At 53.2% G+C, this 22,731-nt stretch overlaps 1 protein-coding gene across 14 annotated transcripts in view; it reads left to right on the top strand.

Moving 5' to 3' along the window:
* The first annotated feature begins 1,232 nt into the window (after nucleotides 1-1,232).
* Nucleotides 1,233-22,731, top strand: part of NCKAP5L (NCK associated protein 5 like) — a 29,743-nt gene continuing 8,244 nt past the window's right edge. Inside the window, exons 1-9 of one of the 14 annotated variants that reach the window (XM_046011659.1) lie at nucleotides 1,250-1,326; nucleotides 15,457-15,578; nucleotides 17,571-17,666; nucleotides 17,945-18,166; nucleotides 18,373-18,441; nucleotides 19,545-19,673; nucleotides 20,422-20,490; nucleotides 20,615-20,653; nucleotides 21,388-21,507. In XM_046011659.1, the coding sequence (XP_045867615.1) occupies nucleotides 19,551-19,673; nucleotides 20,422-20,490; nucleotides 20,615-20,653; nucleotides 21,388-21,507 (351 nt within the window). In that variant the 5' untranslated portion in view covers nucleotides 1,250-1,326; nucleotides 15,457-15,578; nucleotides 17,571-17,666; ... (1 more) ...; nucleotides 18,373-18,441; nucleotides 19,545-19,550. Of the gene's footprint in view, nucleotides 1,331-14,835; nucleotides 14,887-15,456; nucleotides 15,583-17,570; nucleotides 17,667-17,944; nucleotides 18,442-19,544; nucleotides 19,674-20,421; nucleotides 20,491-20,614; nucleotides 20,654-21,387; nucleotides 21,508-22,731 lie in introns of those variants that run through there. The other 13 variants (XM_046011657.1, XM_046011662.1, XM_046011656.1 and 10 more) reach the window with 13 other exon arrangements.

The raw sequence follows: 22,731 nt of genomic DNA, 5'->3' as shown, positions 1-22,731 counted from the left end.
CCTCCGCTAACTTCCACTTCCCACCCAGCCAAGGTGATCTCCTCACTGTCCCAGGCAGCTAATTTGCTCTTTCCTACATGAGTCACCTTGTGTCCTTACTGTGCCTGAATCGAATCAAGTTCTCTCTGCCCTTCAAATTCCATTCTAAATTAGGGAGCCTCCTTCAGAGAGGAACTCTTGGTTAATCCTAGCCAATTTGAGCACCCAAGATCCCTCAGCTTTTATGTTCCTTTATTGGACTAATATGATGCGTTAATACATTCTGTGTACACCACAACAGAAGCTATTTTAATAAAAATGGGCAGAGACTGTGGCTAGGGATCCATTTGTATTTCTCTAATAACTCCATCAGAACCTGCATTAACGGGCTGGTCACCACCATGCAAATCGTAGAGACCATACGGTATCGAGACAAGGACAAACAGATATTTAATCAAGGACCAATGAGAATAGTACTGAACGGAGCTCTGAGGCCCTGCAGGGGTCTAGGTGGGCTGTTTACTTTTTTCTTTTAAGCACGCGGTTAGTTCGACAGGGCAGGTACTTGTCCCCACCAAGATAGCAAGTCGCTGAGAACAGGGCTTTATCTTTCTTCTGCTCAGCCTTACCTCCTCCTGTGAGGAAACGACCAGCCCTACTCTGAAAGCAACGGAGCCTGTTCCCAGGGCTCAGTTTCCCGTATTACTGGGAAGACCTAATCCCGATCCGGAGGAGGAAAAGTGAGGAGGGAGCATTTAAGGCCAAGGAGACATTCAAGCGTCTTCCCATAGATTTATACCCAACACTTAAGCAGGAAGGCAAATTACAAACACCAACGCTCACAACCACATATACACGTGCACGCCCAGCCCCACAGAAGCAGACGCGCATGCCCGTGGCTCCGCGAGCACCTACTTAGTTTTCTCTGCTATAGATGCCCCTCATTCCACCCCCGCTCGGCCCAGCTCTGCTTCTCCAACCGTGGCACCCGGGAGGTTTACCAACCCGGACCCGACCGGGCCCGAGGAGAGAGTTTCTCTATAGGGGGAGGGGAGGTCCTTCCCACTGGGGAGGAAGCGGCGCTCTCCCGACCCGCGGACTTAGCTCTCGTCCTGGGAACATCTGGCTGGGGGCTGGGAGGGGCGCGCATCCAAGACGAACGTGGATTGGCTGCACGGAAGGAGGGAGGCGGGGTCCGGGCGAGGGGCGGGGCTCACTGGCCCCTTTAAAGCCTTGACATCAAGAGGCGGCCCCAGCACCCCCCCTTCTTCTGCCCCCCGCCCCCGAGCCGCGGCCATGGACCCGGCAGATCCGGCCTGCCCTGGCCCAGCTCAACACCTGATTTCGGTGAGTTCCAGGCCTACTTGGGATTTAAAGGGCGGCGAGTGGAGGGTCTGTAAGCTGTGGGCTGGGGGTGGGCGGTTTGAAGGGGAAGGCTCCTGTGGCAGGCTTGGATCGGAGGGGGCGGCGCGCCTTCCTGCCCGGACCTCGCTGTCTGTCCTTCCCTCCCGCCGCACTGTCCCCGGTGGGGGTGGGGGGGGGGGGTCCGGCTGCGACTCTGTCCACCTCCACCCCACCCCCTCCCGCCCCCCGCGCCCTCCTCGCGCACACTCCATGGCCCCGGAAGGGAAACTTTCGGGACAGGGGGATGTTCCGGGGGCCGGTCTCCCTCCCTCTTTGAAAGCACTGACCTTGCCCCAGCTGCGCACCCCACCCCACCCGCATCCCACCGTCCGGGTGCCGCTTAGCGGTGCCGGGTTGCTGCGCGGTGGGGGGGATTTGGGGGGTGCGGGGAGGGAGGCTCTCCCCAAAGCGCAGGCGCGGAGACGAGCCCTGGGCTCCTCTTCGCCCTCCTTGCAGTCCCGGTGGCCTGGGGCGGTAGGGCGTGGGGAAGATGGGGAGAGGCGGGGAGATCAGGGTCTCTAGGAACAATCCTTCGGTGGCTTTGAGGGGCTGTGAGAAGGAAGGAGGCGGGGGGCCGGCAGATTGAACACTGAAGAGAGGCTGAGGGAGGGAGAAGGGTTGGGCAGGGTGTGGGGCCAGGGCAGCGCCTGCAAAAAAGCCTCTCTGGGTCCTGGCTGCGGTGCCAGAAGAATGCCGAGAATTTATCTGTGCCCGACACTCCCCTGGCCTAGGCCGACTAGAAAAGCGGCTCACCGAACCCCAGCTCCCTTTTCCTTAATCTGTACTCAAGATCCTAGGTCTCCAGCCCTGGCACTGCCCCAGGGGCACAGAGGTCCCTCACCTCCCGGAGGCTTGGTTTTCCAGATTCTCAGCGCTATCCACCCAGCCTGCCAGCGCTATCCACCCAGCTGCTACTTAAATGCTCCTCTTTCTGAGGAACCAGGGGTCTTAGACTGATGGGTTCCTGGCTGTTAAAGGCAGATCCCTCTTATTCCTCCCAACCGCTCTCTCCCTCCCCTCGGGTCCTCCTGCCTAAGCACAATTGTCTGCCAGAGGTAGTGGCTGGAGGCAGATGCCTGGGACAGGGATGATACTGGGAGACAGTAGAAAGGAAGTCAATGTCTAGCCATTCTATGGTCTGTACTTAATGGGGAAAATGAACCCAGCCCAGCTGCCTTGTTGCAGACCCTGTCTTGCAAGACCCCTTGTCTTTCAGGAAGGGAGACACTCATATGGGTTCCCTGTCTTTCTAGGAACAGCCTAGTTTAGTGGGTTTCTTGCTTCAGAAAAACATGCGTATTCCTGTCTGGGGAAATAGTTGCACATAGTTCAACTTTGTTTTCAAAGTCTGTGATCTGTGCATGAGGTGGCTTAGGCCCTCCAGCATCTTTCTTCAGCTTTGGTCTCTGGAACAGAGTGGGAACCTGGAGAGGCAGATGGCCTGGGTTGCAGGGAAGAAAGTTGTTCCACAATACACAGAAACCAATGTGTATGAGGACAAGGCTGCTGTCCCTGTGGACTGAGAGTCAGAAGCCCTGGTCCCTGCTCTTCCCAGCTTGCTGTGTGACTTTGGCCCAGACAGTCTGCCTCTCTGGGGCTCTTTTCCCTCATCTGTAAAATTCAGCTGTTGTGCTGGAAAGCTCTAACATTCTCTTTCACTTTTTGACATTGTGTGGTTCCACTGATACGTGAATCTGAAAGGGAGAAAAATCCCCTGGCTGGGTGACTTAGTTTGAGGAGGTAGGTGTTGGCCGATGCAGTTTGAAATCACAGTAACTTAGCACTAGAACCTTGGGTGGAGGGGTGCAGACTCCTTTATTCTGCCTAAGAATAGCCATTGTCTTGCTCACCCCTGGTGGCTTGGGATATGAACTCTTGCTGGCTGGGTTTGGCCCACCCATCAAGGTCTCTGCTGAGATACCCTGGCAGGCCAGTCTTTGAGTTGGGCCTTTGGGGAGGAGTTGAGAGAAGGGTAGGCAGCCAAGGGCCAGCCGGGTAAGCAGATTCCCAGGAGACAGTTTGCATCTCAGCTGTTGGGACTTGTTTTAGGATCTGAGCCAGGGAACACAGTACACTCATCCACCCTCTTATGAGAAGAGGATGAGAGCCCCATTGTCGTTGGCCATCTCCCTCCCTGGCCCTACTCACCTCACCTGTGCACTCCCACCCTCCAGTGCCCAGGCAGTGGGCTTAAGGAGTTTTCCCTGCTGGCCTTACCCAGCCCAGCCAGCCTTCGGGGCCTTTCCTCGGCAGCCTGACAGCAGGGAGAGACTGCCCCAGCCCCACCTTTCCCAGCCTCCTTCCCTCCTGGGGCTATGGTTTCTCAGGAGTCAGGCTCTCCAGGTTGGGACTTGCTCTCTAGACCAGGAGCCAAAGGCCTTCACGTTTTCCTTGTTTGTTTTCATCCTTGATCTCCCAGGTGCCAGGAGGGATGTTCCAGGAGCTGGTGGTTAGAGAGGCTGTGGGATTAGTTGGATGTGGGACACATTGTCTGCATTGCTTTTCGCTTTGCTAGCTCTCCCGGGCCTGGGGACCCCTCTTCCCTGGGCCCTGCTGGCCATGGACTGAAGCTGCCACAGAAGGTGTTTAGGTTAGACCCCAAGGAAACCTTCCTTACTGCGAGGAGCCCCTGGAATGGAGAATGGAAGCTCCCAGGGAGGTCAGTTTCCCAGAAAGTGGTTAATGGTGGAGTCCCTGTCAGAGTGAAGGATGCGGCTGTTGCTAGGCAGAGGCTGCTGTTTCCTCTTGGGGTGTGGCTCCGAGGCTGGCCAGCCAGAGGCCCCGTTAGAAGCAGGAGGAGAAAGGACCCTTGCCCAGTAGCTGAAGAGGGGACCCTGGCCCCATCGGCTCTGGGTCACCAGAACTGCATCTCTCAGAACAAACACCACTTCTCAGCCTGCTTCTCGCAGCTCCTCCCCCCGGTTCACCACCAGCACCACAGCCTGCTTTTGAAAATCCTCACCCGAACCTGGCAGGCTCCTGCAGCCCCAGTCTGGCTGCACTAATGGACTGATTGGATTTTTCTATACTTGGAGTTTGGGATTTCTGATTGAACATGCAGGGATTTCTGATTGAACATGCAAATTTATGTAAATCAATCTGGGATCTGCCACCACATCAAAACAACATTGGAGTCATAGGCTGGAAGGAATCCTAGAGACATCAAGTCCAACGCCCTCGTGTTAAAAATGGGGAAACTAGAGTCCAGAGGGGGAAGTGATTCATACAATGAGTGTCAGTGGCGGGGCTCCTGACCCTGGGCTAGTGTGTTGCATGATCCCACTCAGCCTTAATTTCTCAGGCGTGAAGTGCCTGGCTGGATTAAAGCAGAAAGGGCAGTTCTGGAACCTGAGATTGTGGAGAGCTGGACCCTTGGAGGGTCAGGTGTCATCTCAGGGCCTCCCCAGGGGCTTTGGTCAGATCTGCCATGCTGAGGAAAAATAACTGCAGAGCCCTTCGAACAACACCCTTGTTTTTCCCCAGGCCCTGCCCTGGAAGGTGGGAGGACAAGGTCATTGGTTGGTGCCTGGCTTGGCCCTTGTGGTTTTCCGAGAGCTGAGACTGGGTCTGTTCCAGCATCTTTCACAGTACCAGGGACACAGTAGGCTGGGATGGCTCTGCACAGGCACACGTCTCTCGCTTTCCCCTCCCATCTGCGTGTGAGTCTCCGCTGCTTCCCTCCATGGTCAGGGTGGGAATAGATCCTTAGGCTCCTGTGACTTTTTGCCTCCCCTCCCCTGCTCTTGCTATAAGAAGGATCTTATTATTCTGAGATCGGTGTCAAAGTTGGAAGGGGGCTGCAGAGATGGGCTCGGGTCCCTAGGAAGTAGTCTCCCCACTTCTTGACATGTCTTTGATCGGATCCACACACCCCCCACCTGCCGCCAGCTGCAAGATGCCCCCTGTTCGTGCTTCACAGACGCGGTGCCTGCGGCATGGGCCCGTTTGGAGGGCTGAGCCCTCACTTAACCCCACGATGCCCGCAAGTGTTGCAGCGACTGCGGAGATGCTCAAAGCAGCTGTTGGCCTGCCTTGCCATACTTTGGCAGGGGTGAGGGTGTGGGCTCAAGATCAGAGGCCCCAACTTCCAAGCCAAGGCCACCACCCTAAGCCCTGCTGCAGCCTAGGGAGGGGGCTTGGGACACACCTGGGGGTCTTCCTCACCTTCCTCACCTTCATCCTAAACCCAGACCCTGCTGACTCTGGAGGGAGAGCCTCCCCCACCCCGTCTTCCACATCTTCCCAAAACGCAGCAAATAGGAAGCCAGCTCCTCCAGTTCCTCACTGCCCAGCGGCCCTTAGCTCCTATAGCCTTAGTTGCGTGTGAGGGGAAGTCTTCCCTGCACCTCAGTTTCCCAGTCTGTGCGGATGGATTAATGACACCTCATCACTGGGGTGTGGCACCTGCTCGGTTTTCCCAGCTCTGGGAGCTACACGGGACGAAAGAGGCCTGAGGAGGCCAGGCTGTTATTAAGGTGAATTAGCACTGCTGTTATTACTGATTTCTAAAAGTCGAGCAGCCACTGAGGAGAGCCCAGGCAGGCACAGCTCCCTGGACCCTTATGGCGGTCCTTCAGCTCTGGGAGATCTCCGGTGTTCACTAGGCTTTTTACAATATCTCTGTCTCTATCTAGAGAGATATTTTAAAAGGAGAGACGACCCCATTCTGCTTCTCACACTGATGCCTGCAAGGCTGGAGCAGTGGTGGCTGCTGCCGGGGTGCTGGTCCGCGGTTCTCACTCTCATGCAGGGCTTGAAATGCCTGAAATCCCCACTGACCCTCTGGGTAGAAGAATGAAGAGGTTTTTCCTCGATGGGACTGTGAGGGGCCCCAGAACTCCTGGGGTGTGGCCCTAGGGTTCCCAGCAGTCATTGGTCCTATGGGCTGATTCATTTCACCCCTGGCTGGCTTGATGTGGGGGCTGTAATTGGTCCTTTTTGTGTGAGGATCTGTTGAGACACCCCCAGAACCTGCCCGCAGCAGCTGCGGCAACCTCCTGGTGTCCTTTACCCCACCGTCCTCCCACCTGCCCCAAAGTCTCCCCTTGCCGAACCACCCACCTCTGCCCCTGCTCTTTAGGATCTAGAATGAACTCAGCTCTTACCAGGAGGAATGGGCCATGACCAGCTTCCAAACAGTCTTGGTGCTCCATTGCCTCACCACAGGCTGGGGGTGGCAGGACCTCTCTCCTAGCCCAGGGGGAGAGGGAGTGAAGACCGGTGTCCTCTGGCCAGAGTCCCCACGCTCATCTAGCCAGACCTCCTCACTTCCCCCTTGTCCCAAGGGCCTGTTCCCTACTTCCTACTAGGGGAGGAGAGTAGATCACCCCAGCTAATATTTTTTTTTAAGTTTTATATTTAAAGTTTTATATTTTATTTTTTCACTAGAATTTTTAAGAAATATAGTCCAAAGATCAAACTGATACAGAAGGGTCTGTGTTGAGAAATTGTGCTCCCACTTCCACCCCCTTTTCCCTCCTCAGATAGTCACTTACCAGTTTCTCACCTATCCCTCAAGAATGTCTTTACACAAAACAAATGTAAATGCCTACTCTTATTCATCTCCCTTATCCAAAAGATAGCAGATAGCATACACTGTCTTTCCTCTCTTACCTGTTGGCAGTATTAGGGTGGGCATGGATTTCTCCTGCCACCTGTCAGTTCTCGGGTTTCTGATTTTTACTGCCCAGCCCAGGGTCACCCAGTGACCCCAGGCCTTGAGCAAGGTTTGTTCACCTTCGTACTCTAAACTTCATTCACGTGCCAAGGTTTAGGCCAAAATCAGTCTCTGAGGCATTCTCAGAAGTCACTGTGTACAAGGTGTTGTGCTAGACTCTGGGGGTACAGTGGTGATCCCAAAAGACTACCTTAATCAAATACTTCAGCAGTTACAGAGCCACAGCTATGATGCAGCCTACAAAGAAAGGGCATATGCCGTAAGAGCAAGTAATCCGAGGTCCTGGGCCGCCTTGGGGTGTGCGGGAGTGTGCAGGTACTGTGGGGAGGCATGTGGCGTGGCACAGCAGGAAGCCGGGGAGGGGGCTGGGAGGGCAGAAGGCTGTGGCCAGGCCTGTAAATATAGTGCCATGTGACCTGGAAAGCTGGGTTTTTCAACTTGACTTCTGTGGTTTCTCTTCTCCCCCCTCTCCCAGTCTGTGGGATGTCCTAGGCCCCTTGAGTTTTATTATGTCCAAGACAAGAAACCCCCTCCTCTGCCAGATGGTGCTGCTGATGCCTCCTCCCCACCCCCACCCCACTGCCTTCTCTCCCCAGCTCAGGGCCTGCAGGCTCCCAAAGCCAGAGCCTTCCTTTCCCCTGTAGGCCGAAGGGAAGTTGGGGGGTGTTTGCTTCTCACTTCCTCTCTAGACGGCACCTCACTTCCTGTCCCTGGGCCCAGAAAAAGGCTAAAAGCTTATGACTTTGCTGACCCTTCCTCTGCCTATTCCCCACCCCCACCCCCGCTTTCCTGGGAAGCCCATGGGTCCTATAGGAGGAAGACAGAATCAAAACCAAGGGCTTCTTGGGGCACCTGGGTGGCTAAGTTGCTTAAGCCTCTGCCTTCAGCTCAGGTCATGATCTCAGGGTCCTGGGATCAAGTCCAGTATCAGGCTCTCTGCTCAGCAGGGAGTCTGCTTGTCCCTTGGCTCCTCCCCATGCTTGTTCTGTCTCTCTCTCAAATAAGTAAAATCTTAAAAGCAAGCAAAAACAAAGACCTCTCCCTAAAAGCCCTGCTGAGCTCCTCATCTTCAACCCCCTACCCCACACGAGGGGATCTGTCTTCCCAGCTACAGTCCCTTTCCAGACATGATCTCATCCTTCTGTGCCCTGCAAGAAAAGTTAGAGCAAGTTCACCCCACTTTACAGATAGGAAAACTGAGTCCCAGAAGGGTTCTAGTCACTAGTCACTAGTTCTAGTCACTAGTCACTCAGTGCGGCCAAGCCAGAACCGGAATCCAGGAAGCCTCACTCCCACTTGTGGGCACAAGTAAGAGCAGAGTCCAGTGAGGGCTTTGTGGGTGAGCCAGAGCTACTCTCTGTTCCCAGAGAAAGCTGCTTGCTTCCTGCCAGAGCTGGCAGCCGAGGTCATCTCCACGCTCTGGCCACATGGCACCCACTGAGTCAACACCAAAGCTGCCTGGACGTGGAAGGCACTTGGCCGGCCAGAGCCTATTCTCTTTGAAGAAAGAGGCCAGGATAGGAACCTGGGGGAGTGAGTACAGGGGGCCAGGCTTGGGATGGCATAGCCAGCAGGTGCAGCCGGAGAGCCCACCGGCCATGTGGCCTCCCAGGCCCTCTTCCTCTTGGATCTGAGAGCAGAGAGCTGACGTTCCAGTAGTCAACTCAGCAGTCGCCTCCATGACTGCCTCCAGGAGCCTCTCTGCCTCAGCTCTTCCTATGGGATCCAGCACGTGTCTCTGGTTACACCCCGGGTGTTGAAAATATGCTGACTCTGCTGTTGGGTCGGGAGATAGGAGAGGAGTTAGTAACTGGCATGGGCCAGGCGACCGGGAAACACTCACCTTCAGATGCCCTTGAGTCCAGCTGCACTGAGTCATTGCGTTTCCGTCCAGACCCAGAGGTTTCTGCCTCCTTCTGTTTCTGCCTTCCTTTTGCCTAGAATGACCCCCTTTGCCATTCCCTTGTACCTAAACCCCACGGGTCTATAAAGTCTCCATGTACTTGATGCCTTACGTTCTGAAAAATGGTTGTAGCTGCAGCTTAATGTTTTCTCTCCTGATTTTTAAAGTTCTCCAGATGACTTCTCTCGGGCCACGTCCTCTGCTGTACAGCTATGACCCACATGTATTATGTCCCCTACTAGACTGAACACCCCAAGAAGTCAGAAATGCTGACCCAGCTCTGAATTACCCCCAAGTCCCCAGCCTCATGCCTCCTTCTGAATGATCTGTTTGGAAGTATCTGCAGAATGAACAGATTAGTCCCATTTGCCAGAGGGAGTCGCTGAGGCCTGGGAGTGGGTTGAGGTCTCGGATAAGGTCTTATCAACGTTAGGGACAAAGCTGAAAATGTGTCTTGCTCACCTCTCCGTGTGGTTTGTCCTCTGGATCCTCAGAGCCATTTGGGCGGGGACAGTTGGGGGTCTTTAAGAGAAGCTGAGGAGCCCATCGTCCCTTCTTTCTGGTCTTACTCTGTCTGGAAGAAAAGGAGGTGACCAGGGTTGGGGCTTTGCTGGCAGAAAGTGTGGGGGAGCACAGAAATGCAGGCAGGGCTCCTCCTCAGGGAACTCCCCTTCTAATGGCATGGGAAGTCCCCTCTTCCTCATGGGGGAGGACTAGAGAACAGGACGCATGATGGTTGGAGACACCGCTTCTGCGGAAGGCGCCTCAAGAAGCTGCAGTCAGTGTGGACCGAATCCATTCAGGACAGCTTTGCAGGGGAATTGCTCTGGGGCCGGGGCTGCGCTTCCATGCTGTGTCGAGGACTTTGTTCTGTCCCCAAAGCAATCAGAGGTCATGGGAAGGTTTGAGGCAGTAGTGACACAATCAGAGGTACAGTTTTAGAAAGAGGATTGCTGTGGTGGAGCTCCTTGGAAAAGTGATTATGGCAGGGAAAATATAAAATTAGTCTGGAACATCTTATGATGCCAGAAAGCAAGCAGATGTTCAAAAGTAAATACAGTTTTTTAAGATATTATTTATTTATTTCAGACAGAAAGAGCGCGTGTGTGGGGGCGGGAAGGGGAGAGGCAGAGAGAGAGGGAGCCAGATGTGGGATCATGACCTGAGCCAAAGGGGGTCGCCCAACCAACTGAACCACCCAGGTACCTGGTAAATAACTTTTTTTAAATGGAGGCATGTGGAAAGAGGAGGAACCAACCAGAAAGCGTTCTTAATGGTCAAAGCTGGAATTTAAGCAATGAAATAAGAGATGATAATATTGGATTCTAATCCAATGAGTAAAATATCTATGAGTTCATGCTAATATAAATGTGTAATTAAGTAAATCAGTGGCAGAGAAGGGACTTCCTTTTTTTTTTAAGATTTTATTTATTTATTTGACAGAGAGAGAGAGAGCACACAAGTAGGGAGATTTAGAGAAGCAGGCTCTGGCTGAGCAGGAGCCTGACATGGGGCTTGATCCATCATGACCCAAGCTGAAGGCAGGTGCACAGCCAATTGAGCCACCGAGGCACCCCTAGGGACTGCTCTTCCTTACAGAAAATTTCTTGTTAATAAATGTATAAGGAATAAGGGAAATCAAAAATTATCATTAGAACACTGTAGTAATTGCTGTAAGCAAGATCTACTAGTGAATCCTAAAATTAGTGGGTAAAAATTGAAGCAGAAACAGGGTATATGCATGGTCACCAAGTATTGCCCCCCAAACTGGTTAACTAATCACAAAAGGAAAAATAGTAGTTTTACAACAGATAAACCCACTAGATACCACCTAACTAGCTGCTCAAGGTTAATCTCATCAGTCCTAAGACATCTCAACTTTATACCCCGTGATACAGTGCACTGAGAAGGGCACGTCACCTCTGCGGTATTCTTTCTCAAAAATTAATAACTTCAGTCTCACTGGAGAAAACATCAAACAAATCCCAATAAGGGAACACTGTCTAAAATACTGACCTGATCAGTTCCCTTCCAAAATGTCAAGGTCATGAAAGACTACTGAGGAACTATCATGAATCATAGGAGAATAAGGAGATTTGGTGATTAAGTACAATGTGGGATCCTGGATTAGATGTTGGAATAGAACATCAGTGGAAAGGACATCAGTGGAAAAACTGGGAAGATCCAAATAAAGTCTGTGGTTCCGGGTTTTGTTTTTTGTTTTGTTTTGTTTTTTTAATTGTTCTTCTGAAGAAAGTTGTAGAACAGTGAGAACATTGCTGTGTCTGTGTTTTTTAAAGTCGTGTATGTGTATACCCAACCATACAAAACCAAAGTTTTAAAATACACACACATCTTCATACAAGTAGAGACGCAAGATGTCTGGGGGAAGGGGGGAAGCATCATAGACCAGGCAAAAGTCATCTAGGAGAAGGTGGTCACCATCAAGAAAGTGAAAAGACAAGCTATGGAATAGGAGAAAATATTTGGAAGTCATATATCTTATTATAAGAGACTTGTATTCAAAATATATAAAAAATCCTTATAAGTTGATTTTAAAAAAAACAATAAACAAATAAAAAATGGGCAAAAGATCTAAATAGACATTTCTCCAGGGAAGATATACAAATGGCCATTAAGCACATGAAAAGATGCTCAACATCCTTAATTAGGGAAATATAAACCATTTCCTTCATGAGGGATCACTTCACACTCGAGTGACTTGAATTTGAGAATCAGACAGTAACCAGTGCTGAGGGCCTGGAGAAATGGAAACCCTCGTACACTGTTGGAGAAATGGAAACCTCATACATGGTGCCTTCCCTTTGAAAAACAATGTGGCAGTTCCTCCAAAAGGTAAACCTAAACTTACCACGTGATCCAGCAAGTCCCCTCCTGAGTATATACACCCGAGAGAAGTGAAAACTGCATCCACACAAAAACTTGCACACAAACGCTCACAGCAGCGCTACTCCTGAGAGCCAAAATGTGGAAACACGTCCATCAACAGATGAAGAGATAAACACCTGATGGCCCATCAGTTATTCGTCAGAATATTATTGGGCCAGCAAAAGGAACGTAGTGCTGATCCGCTCATCAGCATGGCTGAGCCTTGCAGACATGAGGCAAGTGACAGAAGCCAGTCACAAAGACCGCCTGTTTGAGTCCATTCATCTGAGGTGTCCAGAAGAGGGAAATCTATAGACAGAAAACAGATTAGTTCAGGGGCAAGGGGGTGCTAATTAAAGGGTAATGAAAATAGTCTACAGTTGTCACGACGGCATAGATCTGTGACTGCACCATGAGCCACTGGATTGCACACTTTAAATGGGTGAGTCATAGGGGATGTGAACTATGTCTCGAAGCTTTAAAAAAAAGTCCAGGAGGAAGTGGCCACCAGGGGCACTTGTGCCTGAGAAGGCGACAGGGGTGGAAAAATCTTGTTTGGGTTGAGCATTGAGGCAGTTAACTGCTGACATTGGACTGAGTTGAGGAAGAAGTGAGAAGTGAGGCTGGGTGTTTGGTTTGGTTTGGTTCTAGAAGTTTGAATTGGAAGGGCAGAAGAGGGCACTGTTTGGGGGAATGTCGGGGGAAATTATTTTGTAGATGAAAGACACTTGAGAAGCTTTAACGGCGGATGGGAAAGGTCCCTTGAGGAGGTAAATACTGAAGACCTAAGTGGGGATGGGCCAGGGCAGGAAGGACTGGCCTTGCCTGGGAAGGCGGCAGCCGGTCTGCTGTACCGGGAGGAGACGGGGAGAGGGGGAGGTACAAGGGTTCTGATGGGGCTGGGAGGACAGTGGCAGATTTTAGGGGTTTTCCCTCTGCTGGCTTTAATCCCCTGGGGAAAGGAGGGCAGGCGATGGAGGAGAGTGGAGTGGGTGTGAAGCAGCCCTTAGAGGATAAGAGTGCAACTCTAACAGTTAACCTGGGCGGGAGTGCCAGGCCGTGCTGATGAGCTGTTTGGCGTGGCTTTCCTTCAGTGAGGACAGAATAAGAAACAGTGTGAGCAAAAGCCTGAAGACAGAAGTGAGTGTCAAGCCCCGTCCTGTCCTGTCCTCAACCTCTAGACTCTGGAAAAAAGCATTGACCTCGAAGGCTCAAGTCAGGGAATCCCAGGGATCTTCTAAAATTGTACCATCCAGGACAGTAACCACAAATGGCATGTGGTTGTTTAAACTTAAAACTCATTTCCTCAGTTGAACTAGCTACATTTCTTTTCTTCTTCTTCTTTTTTTTTTTTTTTTTTAGATTTTATTTATTTATTTGAGAGAGAAAACACATGAGAACATGAGTGTGGGAGCGGGAAAGAGGGAGAGGGAGAAGTGGACTCCCTGCTGAGCAGGAACTCAATCCCAGGTTTCTGGGATCATGACCTGAGCTGAAGGCAGACTTGAACCAACTGAGCCACCTAGGCGCCCTGAACTAGCTTTATTTCAAGGGCTCAATAGCCACTTGTAGCTAGTGGCTACCATATTGAACGGCACAGAATAAATGATGCATCATCACAGAAAGTTCTACCGGACAACACTTCTAGAAAAGTGATTCTCAAACTATTTTGGCCTAAGGACCCCTCCAACCTCTTAAAAATTGAGGAACCCCAAAGAGCTTTGGTGTATATACGTTATACCTTTTGACATGTACTGTCATATAAATTAGAACTGAGAGTTTTCAACATTTAATTAACTAAGATAATAAACCCATTATATGTTAACATATTTTATGAAAAGTAACTATATATTTTCCAGGACAAAAAAAAAGCTGAAAAGAATGGCATATATGTTCTTGCATATGGGTCATGTCTGACTTAATAAAAGGCAGCTGGATTCTCATATCTGTTTCTATATTCAGTCTGTTGTGATATCACATATCATGTGGTCTCTGGAAAATGCCACTGTATACTCATGAGAGAATGAGAGTTAAAAAAGCAAATAATGTCTTAGTAGTAGTATGAAAATAGTTTCAACTCTGTGAATTCCTTGGAAGAACGTCAGGGTCCCTGGACCATATTTTGAGAACCACCAGTGTTCTAGAACAGCTTCCATTTGGCCCAAAGGAACTTGTCCCCGAGAGACTGAGTGATTTGCCTAAAGCAACACAGGAAGTAAATTGCAGTGTTGAGACCAGACTCTCCGGCTGCCTGCTGGCTAGAATGGGCCCAGCTAGGCTTTGGTCAGTGGGGACTTGGCTACCCGCAGTGTCTGTGTTTGAGCCCCTTCCTTCTCCCCACCTCCAGCAGCTGCTTTTTTTGTTGTTGGGTTATGCTGTGGGCCGCGAGAGGGGAGGTAAGGGGTGTTGGGGCTCAACACGACCGCCCTTCCTCCTGCCTGTCTGGGCCGGCTGGGGGACTGATCCTACTGTGGGTCAGAAAGAACCCACACTAAGGGATGGAGGTTCTTACAGTGCTTGTGAAGAGGAAGCTGGAGGGGGCCGCAGGGGCCCCTTCCCCATGGACACATGCTTCTCAGTGGGGCTATTGTGTCCTGGGGCCAGTTGTCAGGAGGAGGGAAGGAAATTCTTGTCTGTCCTCTTTCCCTGAGGAGGGGAGGAAACCAGCTGGAATTCTTTGGGCTCAAGGATGCTCTGGGCGGGGGATTAAGGTGGCTACTTCAGGCCAGGAATGCCCTGGGGCACCAGTCCCTCTGTTCCCTCCGCATACCCACGGCAGCCCCGGGCTGACATGTCTGGAAAGGAGTGTTTGCTCTGGGTTCAGAAGTCGCTGTTTACAAGTGGACTCTTGGGTGTGACAGGGATTCCAGAAAGCAGCTGGGGGATGGGGGGAGCAGGGGGGAAACGGTTGTTGTTACGGATGATTCTGCTATTAAAGCGAGCTTCTCCATCTCTGCCTTCCCACAGCTGCCCACCCTCCCCCACCTCCTGGTCCCTGGCTTCTGTCCCTAGAGGACTCTGGGGGGAACAGCTGGTGAGTGAGGGGCTCATCAGGGCCCAGAGTCCTTGGCTAAGGGCCGGGATGAGGGAGCGAGGAAGACAGGCTTGCTGCCCCCTCTCTAGTCCCTTCCTCCCAGGCCTGGGCCCAGAGTTCAGCGAGGGGTCTCGGCTGCCCCCTGGCTAGGCAGAGGGTAGGCGCTGCAGACCTTACTCCTTTGCCCTGACCGATGGAAAGGCCAGGACAGTCAGCTCTCTTTGGGGCCCTGCGACTGCCTGGGCTGAAGAGACCAAGTCACCAGATTCATTCAGCGATCCGGCTGAGCCAGCCCTGTCCCCAGGTTACCCAGAGCCCTCTGAGCAGCTGCTCCCTCTTCCCTGTCCCTGGTTGCTGCCAACAGCCCCCCACCCCCACTGAAGGAGGGCCCAGGAGGCTCTGGTCTTCCTCCCTTCCTCTCCCTCCCTCCCCTCAGCACTGAGGTCACCTCCCTCTGAATCAGGCCTTTGTGGGGGGCGGGGCTGCCCGTTGGCAGTTCTGGCGGGAGAAGCCTCCAGTTCAAGCTGCAGCTCCATCTCTACCCAACGTGGCCCACATCATGTGTTCCAGACCCAACATCCAACATCCAGGCGCGTCGTGGGACCACGGGAGGAATGTGTGAAGCCAGGGCCATCCTGAAGAACCCAGGTTGGGAGTTTTCCAGGCCCAGGGTGGGGCTGAGCCCAGAAGCTGTGAGTAGGAGCTGTGGGGCCTGAGGGAGAGGAGGGTGTGCAACCCCCGAGAGAGGGATCCCACTGACGCCCAGCAGGGATAGAACAAACGTGGGTTGGTTTTTTTCCCCATGAGATTTAGGCCGAAAACCCAGATGGGGATGGGCCAGATTCTTGACTGGGCTCAGACTGGGAGCTGAGGTGGTAGTAGCTTTTTATATATCCTAGAAGAGAGAGAAGCTGTAGAAGTGTTCCTTCTGCCATAGAAATCTTGAACTCTGACTGTGGTCCTGCTCATAGCCTGCCCTGCTCCGGGCACCAAGTTTTTTTTTTTTTTTTTTTTTCTTAAAGATTTATTTATTTGACAGACAGACAGACAGAGATCACAAGTAGGCAGAGAGGCAGGCAGAGAGAGAGAGAGAGGAGGAAGCAGGCTCCCAGCCAAGCAGAGAGCCCGATGCGGGGCTCGATCCCAGGACCCTGGGATCATGACCTGAGCTGAAGGCAGAGGCTTTAACCCGCTGAGCCACCCAGGTGCCCCCGGGCACCAAGTTTAAATGCAGGCCTCTTCCCTGTGACTCAAGCAGTCTGGGCTGCCGGCTTCCTGGCCCTCTGCTGTGACCCTGCAGACAGAGAGAAGGCCGCTCTGTCCCGGGTTGGCCAGACCACCTCAACTGAGGGCAGAAAACTTCTCCCTAAAGTGAGGTTGAGTCACAGCCTGTCTTCATTTCCGGAGCCTCCTGAAGCCCAGCTGGGGAGGGAGAGACGATTCCGTGTGACAAAGCTGCTGCTTTGGGGTGGCTTATCACCTGGAGGGTCTCCTCCAGGTCACAGCGGGGCTCCGGCCTCCCTGCCCTGGGATCCACAGAAACCAGATGGAAAGAGTGGTGGCAGTCAGCTCTGGGGCCCGGGGCGGGGCGGGGGGTTGCATATCGGGTCCCCACCGTCCTCAACCACAGACATCATCCACAGCCAGTCCGCGCGATCTGGGCCTCCTGGAGGCGTTTTTATTTTTGTTTCTTAAGGAAAAGATATTCTCCCAAAGCATCTTCGCCCTTAGTTTAGTTTTTGCTATCACTGTTGGGAACTCAAAGACATGGGCTTTTCCCCAGTTTTATCTTCCTCCTTTTCTGGCCCTGGGCACTGTGTATTCACCCCACTGCTTTCCTTCACCCTCCCGGTCCGTCTCTCCCATCCCCCGCTACCCCCTGGAGCTGTCCACAAGGGAGAAAGGGTGAGGGGATTGAGGGGAAAGATAGGGCACACTGGGGGCACGGGGAGCCTCTAACGAGGGGGGGAGAAGGGCGTGCTAGGGTGCTGGGGTGGTGTTTAACTCTAGTGGTGGAGGTAACCCGAGGCCTTTTTTGGTTTTAACCCCTATTTATGTATGTGGGAAGGAGGATATTTCCTGAATTTTTTTCATTTTTTTCCAAGCCCGTCCATTTCTAAAAATACCAAACACGATAATGTCATGAGCAAATGAAGTTCTACTCAATACATTTTTCATGATGTTAAAATAACAAAGGACTTGAGATTGTTGTAGAGCGTTTTAAAAATAAGTATTCTAAGTTTTTTCCTGCAGTTTTCAGAAGGCCACTGCCCGCTATCCTCCATACACGGGCACACAGTCTCTCTCACTGGGAAAGAAGGTTCTCTCCTTTTGCAATCACCCCTTTCTCCCTCTGGGGTGAAGGCTTGGTGGGCAGCTGGTGGGGGGAGGCAGGTTGAGGAGGAGGGGGCCCCTGAGTGCAGGGTTGATGGGTGTCACAGTCAGGTCTGCAGGGTGCCCCCACTGCCCAGACCCCACAGGGAGGAGCCTGAGCCTTGGGGTTCCTTACAGATGAACATCCAGCCGGGGCAGGGAACGAGACAGGACTTTGCATCATACCCCTGTTGGGATAGGCTCGTGAAAAGTCCCCATTTACAGAGTTCATATAAGACCCTCTGCACATATGATCTCAGTTCATCCTCTAACATCCATTTGGGCTAAGTATTCTTAGGCCCCTTTTCTAGGTGAAGAAACAGATTTTGGAGAGTCGGGATTCTCATCCAGATCTGTCCCGTTGGCTTAGCTCCGGGAGCCCGGAGACTCCAAGGAGCTTATCGAAGGTCAGGAGCTTACAGTGCAACTTACAAGTGTACAGAGAGGCCGGCTAGGGAGGGGGAAGGGGAGGCGGGCCGGGGGGCTTCGTGGAACAGCCGTGTGTCTCAGGTAGCCTCCTTCACGTGCAGGCACCAACCTCTCACCCCGGCTGGTGCCTCCCCTCGTAAAGTTAGGACTGGGGGCAGTGGTGTCTGAGAAAGTGCCAACACGCTGCTTGGCACACAGGATACACTCCATTGGGAGCGTAATTTCCTGCTCTTCGGTTTCCTTATTTCTGATATAGGTGTTGCCGAGAGCATGGCGTCCCCTTTATGGTTGTGAGGATTAAAGAAGCCAGTGTGTGTTGCCAAAGGGCCATAAAGCCTCGTGTGTTGCTGCTCATCCCTCTTTGGTATCTGAATGATGTCCAGCTGACAGCTGGCCCTTTGCACTGGCTCTTTTCTCAGCCTGCAGTGCTCTTCCTGCTCCAGGATTTCATTTGGATGTCCCCGAGCTCTCTGTTTTGGTATCCCCTCTCGGTGCCTTATTGGGACCTGACGTATGTCCATTGGCTTCTCTGTGCATTATCTGCCCCCAGTAGAATGGAAGCTTCATAGAGGCAGGGCTTTCTCTGGCTTATTGATCCCCAAGACCTGGTGCCTGGCACACAACAGGAGCCCAATAAATGCTTGTGGAATTCATGACTGATGTCGTCTCCCTCTTTCTCCGTAGGTGAGGTGACCATTCTGGCTGCTAGCGTGACCATTCTGGCTGCCAGCCTGGGTGAGGAGGCAGAGACAGGTGAGGGACTTTGAGCCTGTGCCTGCTCTGGGGGAGGGAGGGGGGACTGGAGGAGAAGGGTAGGGGGTGGGGAAGGCATTCCCTGTGCCCCACTGTGGGGGACAGAGGAGGGATGGTTCAGATGTCTGCCCACTGAGCTGCTAGAGGGCTCCTCTCTTCCTTGGTCTGAAAGTGCTAAGCTCCTTTTGTGGGGGCTACAGTGGGTCTGAGAGGCACATAATCTGTGGTGGACTGGGGCCTCTGCCCTTTTACATTAGGAAGGGTTTTCCTGTCTCCTGGAAATTTCTGTGCTATTTGTGCAAAAGAAGGACATGAGAACTTTCCTCTAGGAGAGAAATTGCAACTCAAATAGCAGCCAAAGGCTTGTCAGGTACAGCCAGGAACTACGGCCAGTGACCTAGTCCAGTGACCTGTATGTCACAACACAGGACAGAAGCCTGGCTGTGCCGTTCGCAGGCAGTGACAAGCAAGTCACTTTCGTCATCAGTCTGTCCCAGACATGCCAGGTAGACCACCGAGGAATGGGAGTCTGGGCAGGGAAATGAATGCAGAGTCCCTGCCTTCACGGGTCAACCCTCCCATGGAGGTGGTTCCAGAACCGCAAGGGAGCGGTGCCTGACCTGGACTTGGAGCGGGAACCCTGAAGAATACATAGGAAGGACTTGCTGGGCGGAAAGCGGGGAGGTGTCAGAGGACCCCTGCAGAGGGAACGGCATGCACCCTGAGACTGGGCCACTGGGGCCTGGCCGGGAGCAGGGAGCTGGTGAGGTAGCGGGCTCACTCCCACTGTGCCTGGAAGATGGAGTGTGCCGGTTTGAGGCAGATTGCAGCAGAGAATTCAGCTTTCTTGGCCATTGGCCAGCGTCTGTGTGTCCTGTGGTAGGGTGAGCGCAGGGACTGAGGTTTGTAAAACAATGGTCTCCGTTCTTCAAATGGGAAGAGTATGTCTGTCCTGGGATCAGAAGAGCCTGAGTTGTTACAGTGTCAGTGGCCCATCAGTCTCACTAAACTTCCAGAATGCTGACGAGGTTTTGTCCTCCTCCTCCTCCACTCTCCTCCGCCCTGTGCCCTGAGCCTGCCGGGTGTCTCTCACGTGTTCCCAGGGCCCGATGTCAGAGGCCATGGACCAGCCCGCTGGGAGTCCTGGAAAGCCGAGGCCAGGAGAGGGTGGTGACAGCGGCACGGAGCCAGGCACCTGCCAGGAGCTGCTGCACCGACTTCGGGAGCTAGAGGTGGGGCACCAGGCAGGGTGGGGGTGGCAGGGCCGGCCAGGGCCCTCAGGAGCTTGGGTAGGCTTTATGCATGTGGGTGGACCTTCCTCTCAACCGGTTTTGCTGGGCTGGAGCAGAGCCGAACATTCTTTAGCAAAGCTCCTCTGAGAAGCCCTTTCTTTGCTCTGAGCTCTCCAACCTGGGGTGGGGGTGGGGGGGTGCAGCTTGCGGCAAGAGCATGCACGGGAGCAGGGCTGTCCTAGCCCCCAGATGGCTCCCTTCTTTATCCTTTTACCCTTTTTCTCCCCCCATTTTCATGCCCTTGCCGGTCTAGGAAAGATGTGGTCACAGAGGCCCCAGGAAGAAGGGTTTAGATGACCCAGCACTTAGGGGTTGAGGGACAAGGATCCCTCCACCAAGCTCTTCGCCATATTCTTAAGACACTGCCCTCCTCCCTTCGGCCTCTCTGCCCTCCCTCCAGGGAAACAAGGATTACTTCTGGCACCTCCCAGCTTAGGTCCTCCTGGCCACCATGTCTCTGCAGTCCCTCCAACCTCCCTGACTGAGGTTGGCGTTTACAGAAAACCAGCTATCTCAGCTCTGCCTTTCTGATGCCTTCCATCCATCTCTGCAGGCCTTGCTGTGGGGAATCCAGCCAGAGCTGGTGTAGCTGGTAGACTCCATGCTTCCCTTTCCTCACTAAGGAGTTTGCCCTGGTGGAGGAATGATCCCAGAGCCTCCTTGTTGGCCCTCTTTCTCCCTCCTGCAGGCAGAGAACTCGGCGCTTGCCCAGGCCAATGAAAACCAGCGGGAGACCTATGAGCGCTGTCTAGATGAGGTCTGTGAGGTGTCCAGGGGGACTGATGCGGGGGGAGCTGGGGAAGCGGGGAGGGGCACGGGCTGTCAGTGCTCGCGGCAGAGGCCAGTGGGCTGAAGCTCTGCCTTGGGCCCTCTGTCCCCAGGTTGCCAACCATGTGGTGCAGGCACTGCTAAACCAGAAGGTAAGCGGCCATGGGGAGATGGAGAGACCTTCTCACCCCTGAGCCCAGACACCCTGGGGAGAGGCCCTGAATATAGCAGGGGAAGTCCTTCCTGAGGACCCCTGAACCTATTTACGCAGGGGCTAGAGGAGGAGCTTGGTGGAAATGGACTATTGACCCTCCAACAAGGCTCCTTCTCCCCACCTCGGACAGGTCCATACTGTTCTGCCTGGAGGCACAGGTAGGCTAGGTAAGGCCAAGTGTCTGAGTAACTTTGATTTGGGCTTGAAGCCTTCCCCAGTCCTGGCCCCAGCAGGCTTCTCCAGATCATGATGGCCCTGATCGCAGTGTTAATATTGTGAGCATAAGGTGGCATCTAAATATTTACTCAAGTACTGTGGGAACTTCTTGACTTCTGAGCCACTCTGACCCCCAGGTCTTCCTCTGCCTTATATGGGCCCTTCTTTGATGTGTGGTTTCTAAGAGGCCGGGGGTTGGCTCAGGGATGGGAAGGATGCCAAAGGGAGTGGGATTTACCTCCCACTGTGGGTGGTAGACCTTAGAGAATTTATCATCCCCAGAAAATGTGACAGCTATCAACACAGGCAGGCTCAGCTCCCCCTAGACTAGGAGGCTGCAGGAGAAGGGCACGCACAGCGGGAGTGTCCGTCACTCTGGTGAAGGAGACTGGGCTCTTACCCCTCACCCCCTCCCTGCCATCCTCTCCTTGTCTACCTCCACCTCCCCGGGCTCAGGACCTGCGGGAGGAGTGCATCAAGCTGAAGAAGAGGGTGTTTGACCTGGAACGGCAGAACCAGATGCTGAGCGCCCTGTTTCAGCAGAAACTCCAGCTGACGACAGGCTCCCTCCCTCAGGTAGGCACAAGCTTCACCTTTCCTTCTCCTACCTCAGCCTCCTGCCACTCCCAGCCCCATCAGCCTCATCACCTCCTTCTCTCCTGACACCTGAAGAAGCAGGCCACCAGCCATCCCTTCCGTTCTGGGAGCCGTGGCCCTATGGGGAAGTCTGATAGATGTGAGCCTGAGATGGGGAGGGGAAGATTCCCTGAGCCCCTCAAGCTTGGCCCTCCCCCACCTCCCAGGTGCTCCTTGCCCCGCTGGTGGGCATCCCTTGTTGTTGACAGAGAAGGTTCTTGCTTGGCTCTGGCTCTGTTTGGGGCGATGGGCGGAGGCTGAAAAAGCAATGATTTCAAGCTCCCAAGGGGCTCCTTTGGCCACTGAGTTGCTTCTTCTTGGCCAGGGGGAGGGGTGGGGCTGGGCGTAAGGCGCCCAGTGCTGGGTGTCATAGAGAGGTCAGGAAAGGCACTTCCCCCCGGGTCACTCTGTGTGTACACATAGTTGCCTACGATCGCCCAGTGACACGCAGGCATGTCCTCAAACGCTAGCCGCTGATCGTAGACCTGCCTTACCCAGGAAAAGCAGAAGCTACTAGTAGTGAATCCTGAACTCAGGATGTCACTTGGGGGAGCCTGGGTGGCTCAGTTGGTTAAGCGACTGACTCTTGATCTCAGCTCAGGTCTTGATCTCAAGGTCGTGAGTTCATGCTCTATACTGGACTTAAAACAACAACAGAAAAAGATGTCACTTGCGGTCTCTCTATCAGGAGCCCCAAGGCTGGGTGAGATGGGGGGTGGGAGGACCAGGCCCAGCCCCAGGGAGTGGAGGTGAACCCTGGGTTCTGAGGTCAGCATATCCCTGCCCCACCCCCAACCTTGACAACAAGAGAAGCACCTTCTGTGTATATCTGAATGTGTGTGACTGTCTGATGCAAGCCAGGCAGCTCTTGGCCCCCAGACCTTAAGCAGGATGTTCCACAGCTCACTGGGAAGCCCTGGCCCCTGGTTGAGGCTTCTCATCACTCTGGCCTTTTTGGAGGATCAGTTCCTAAGGCCCATGCAGAGCTGGGTCTGAGTTGGTGACAGTGACCATGTAGCTCTTCCTATCCTGGATCTGTCCCTGCTGCCAAGGTCACCTGGACTTCCCAGAGGCCTAAGCCCACTAACCAAGTTCACCCCGTCCGTGCCTTTCCTTGGCGACCAGTGGTAACAGGTGTGGAGCATCCTTAAATCACTAAAATGA

This window comes from Meles meles, chromosome 7, assembly GCF_922984935.1.
Source record: "Meles meles chromosome 7, mMelMel3.1 paternal haplotype, whole genome shotgun sequence".
NCBI classification, from domain to species: domain Eukaryota; kingdom Metazoa; phylum Chordata; class Mammalia; order Carnivora; family Mustelidae; genus Meles; species Meles meles.
Note: the sequence above shows the minus strand (reverse complement) of the source record. Positions and strands in the feature narration are given on the sequence as shown.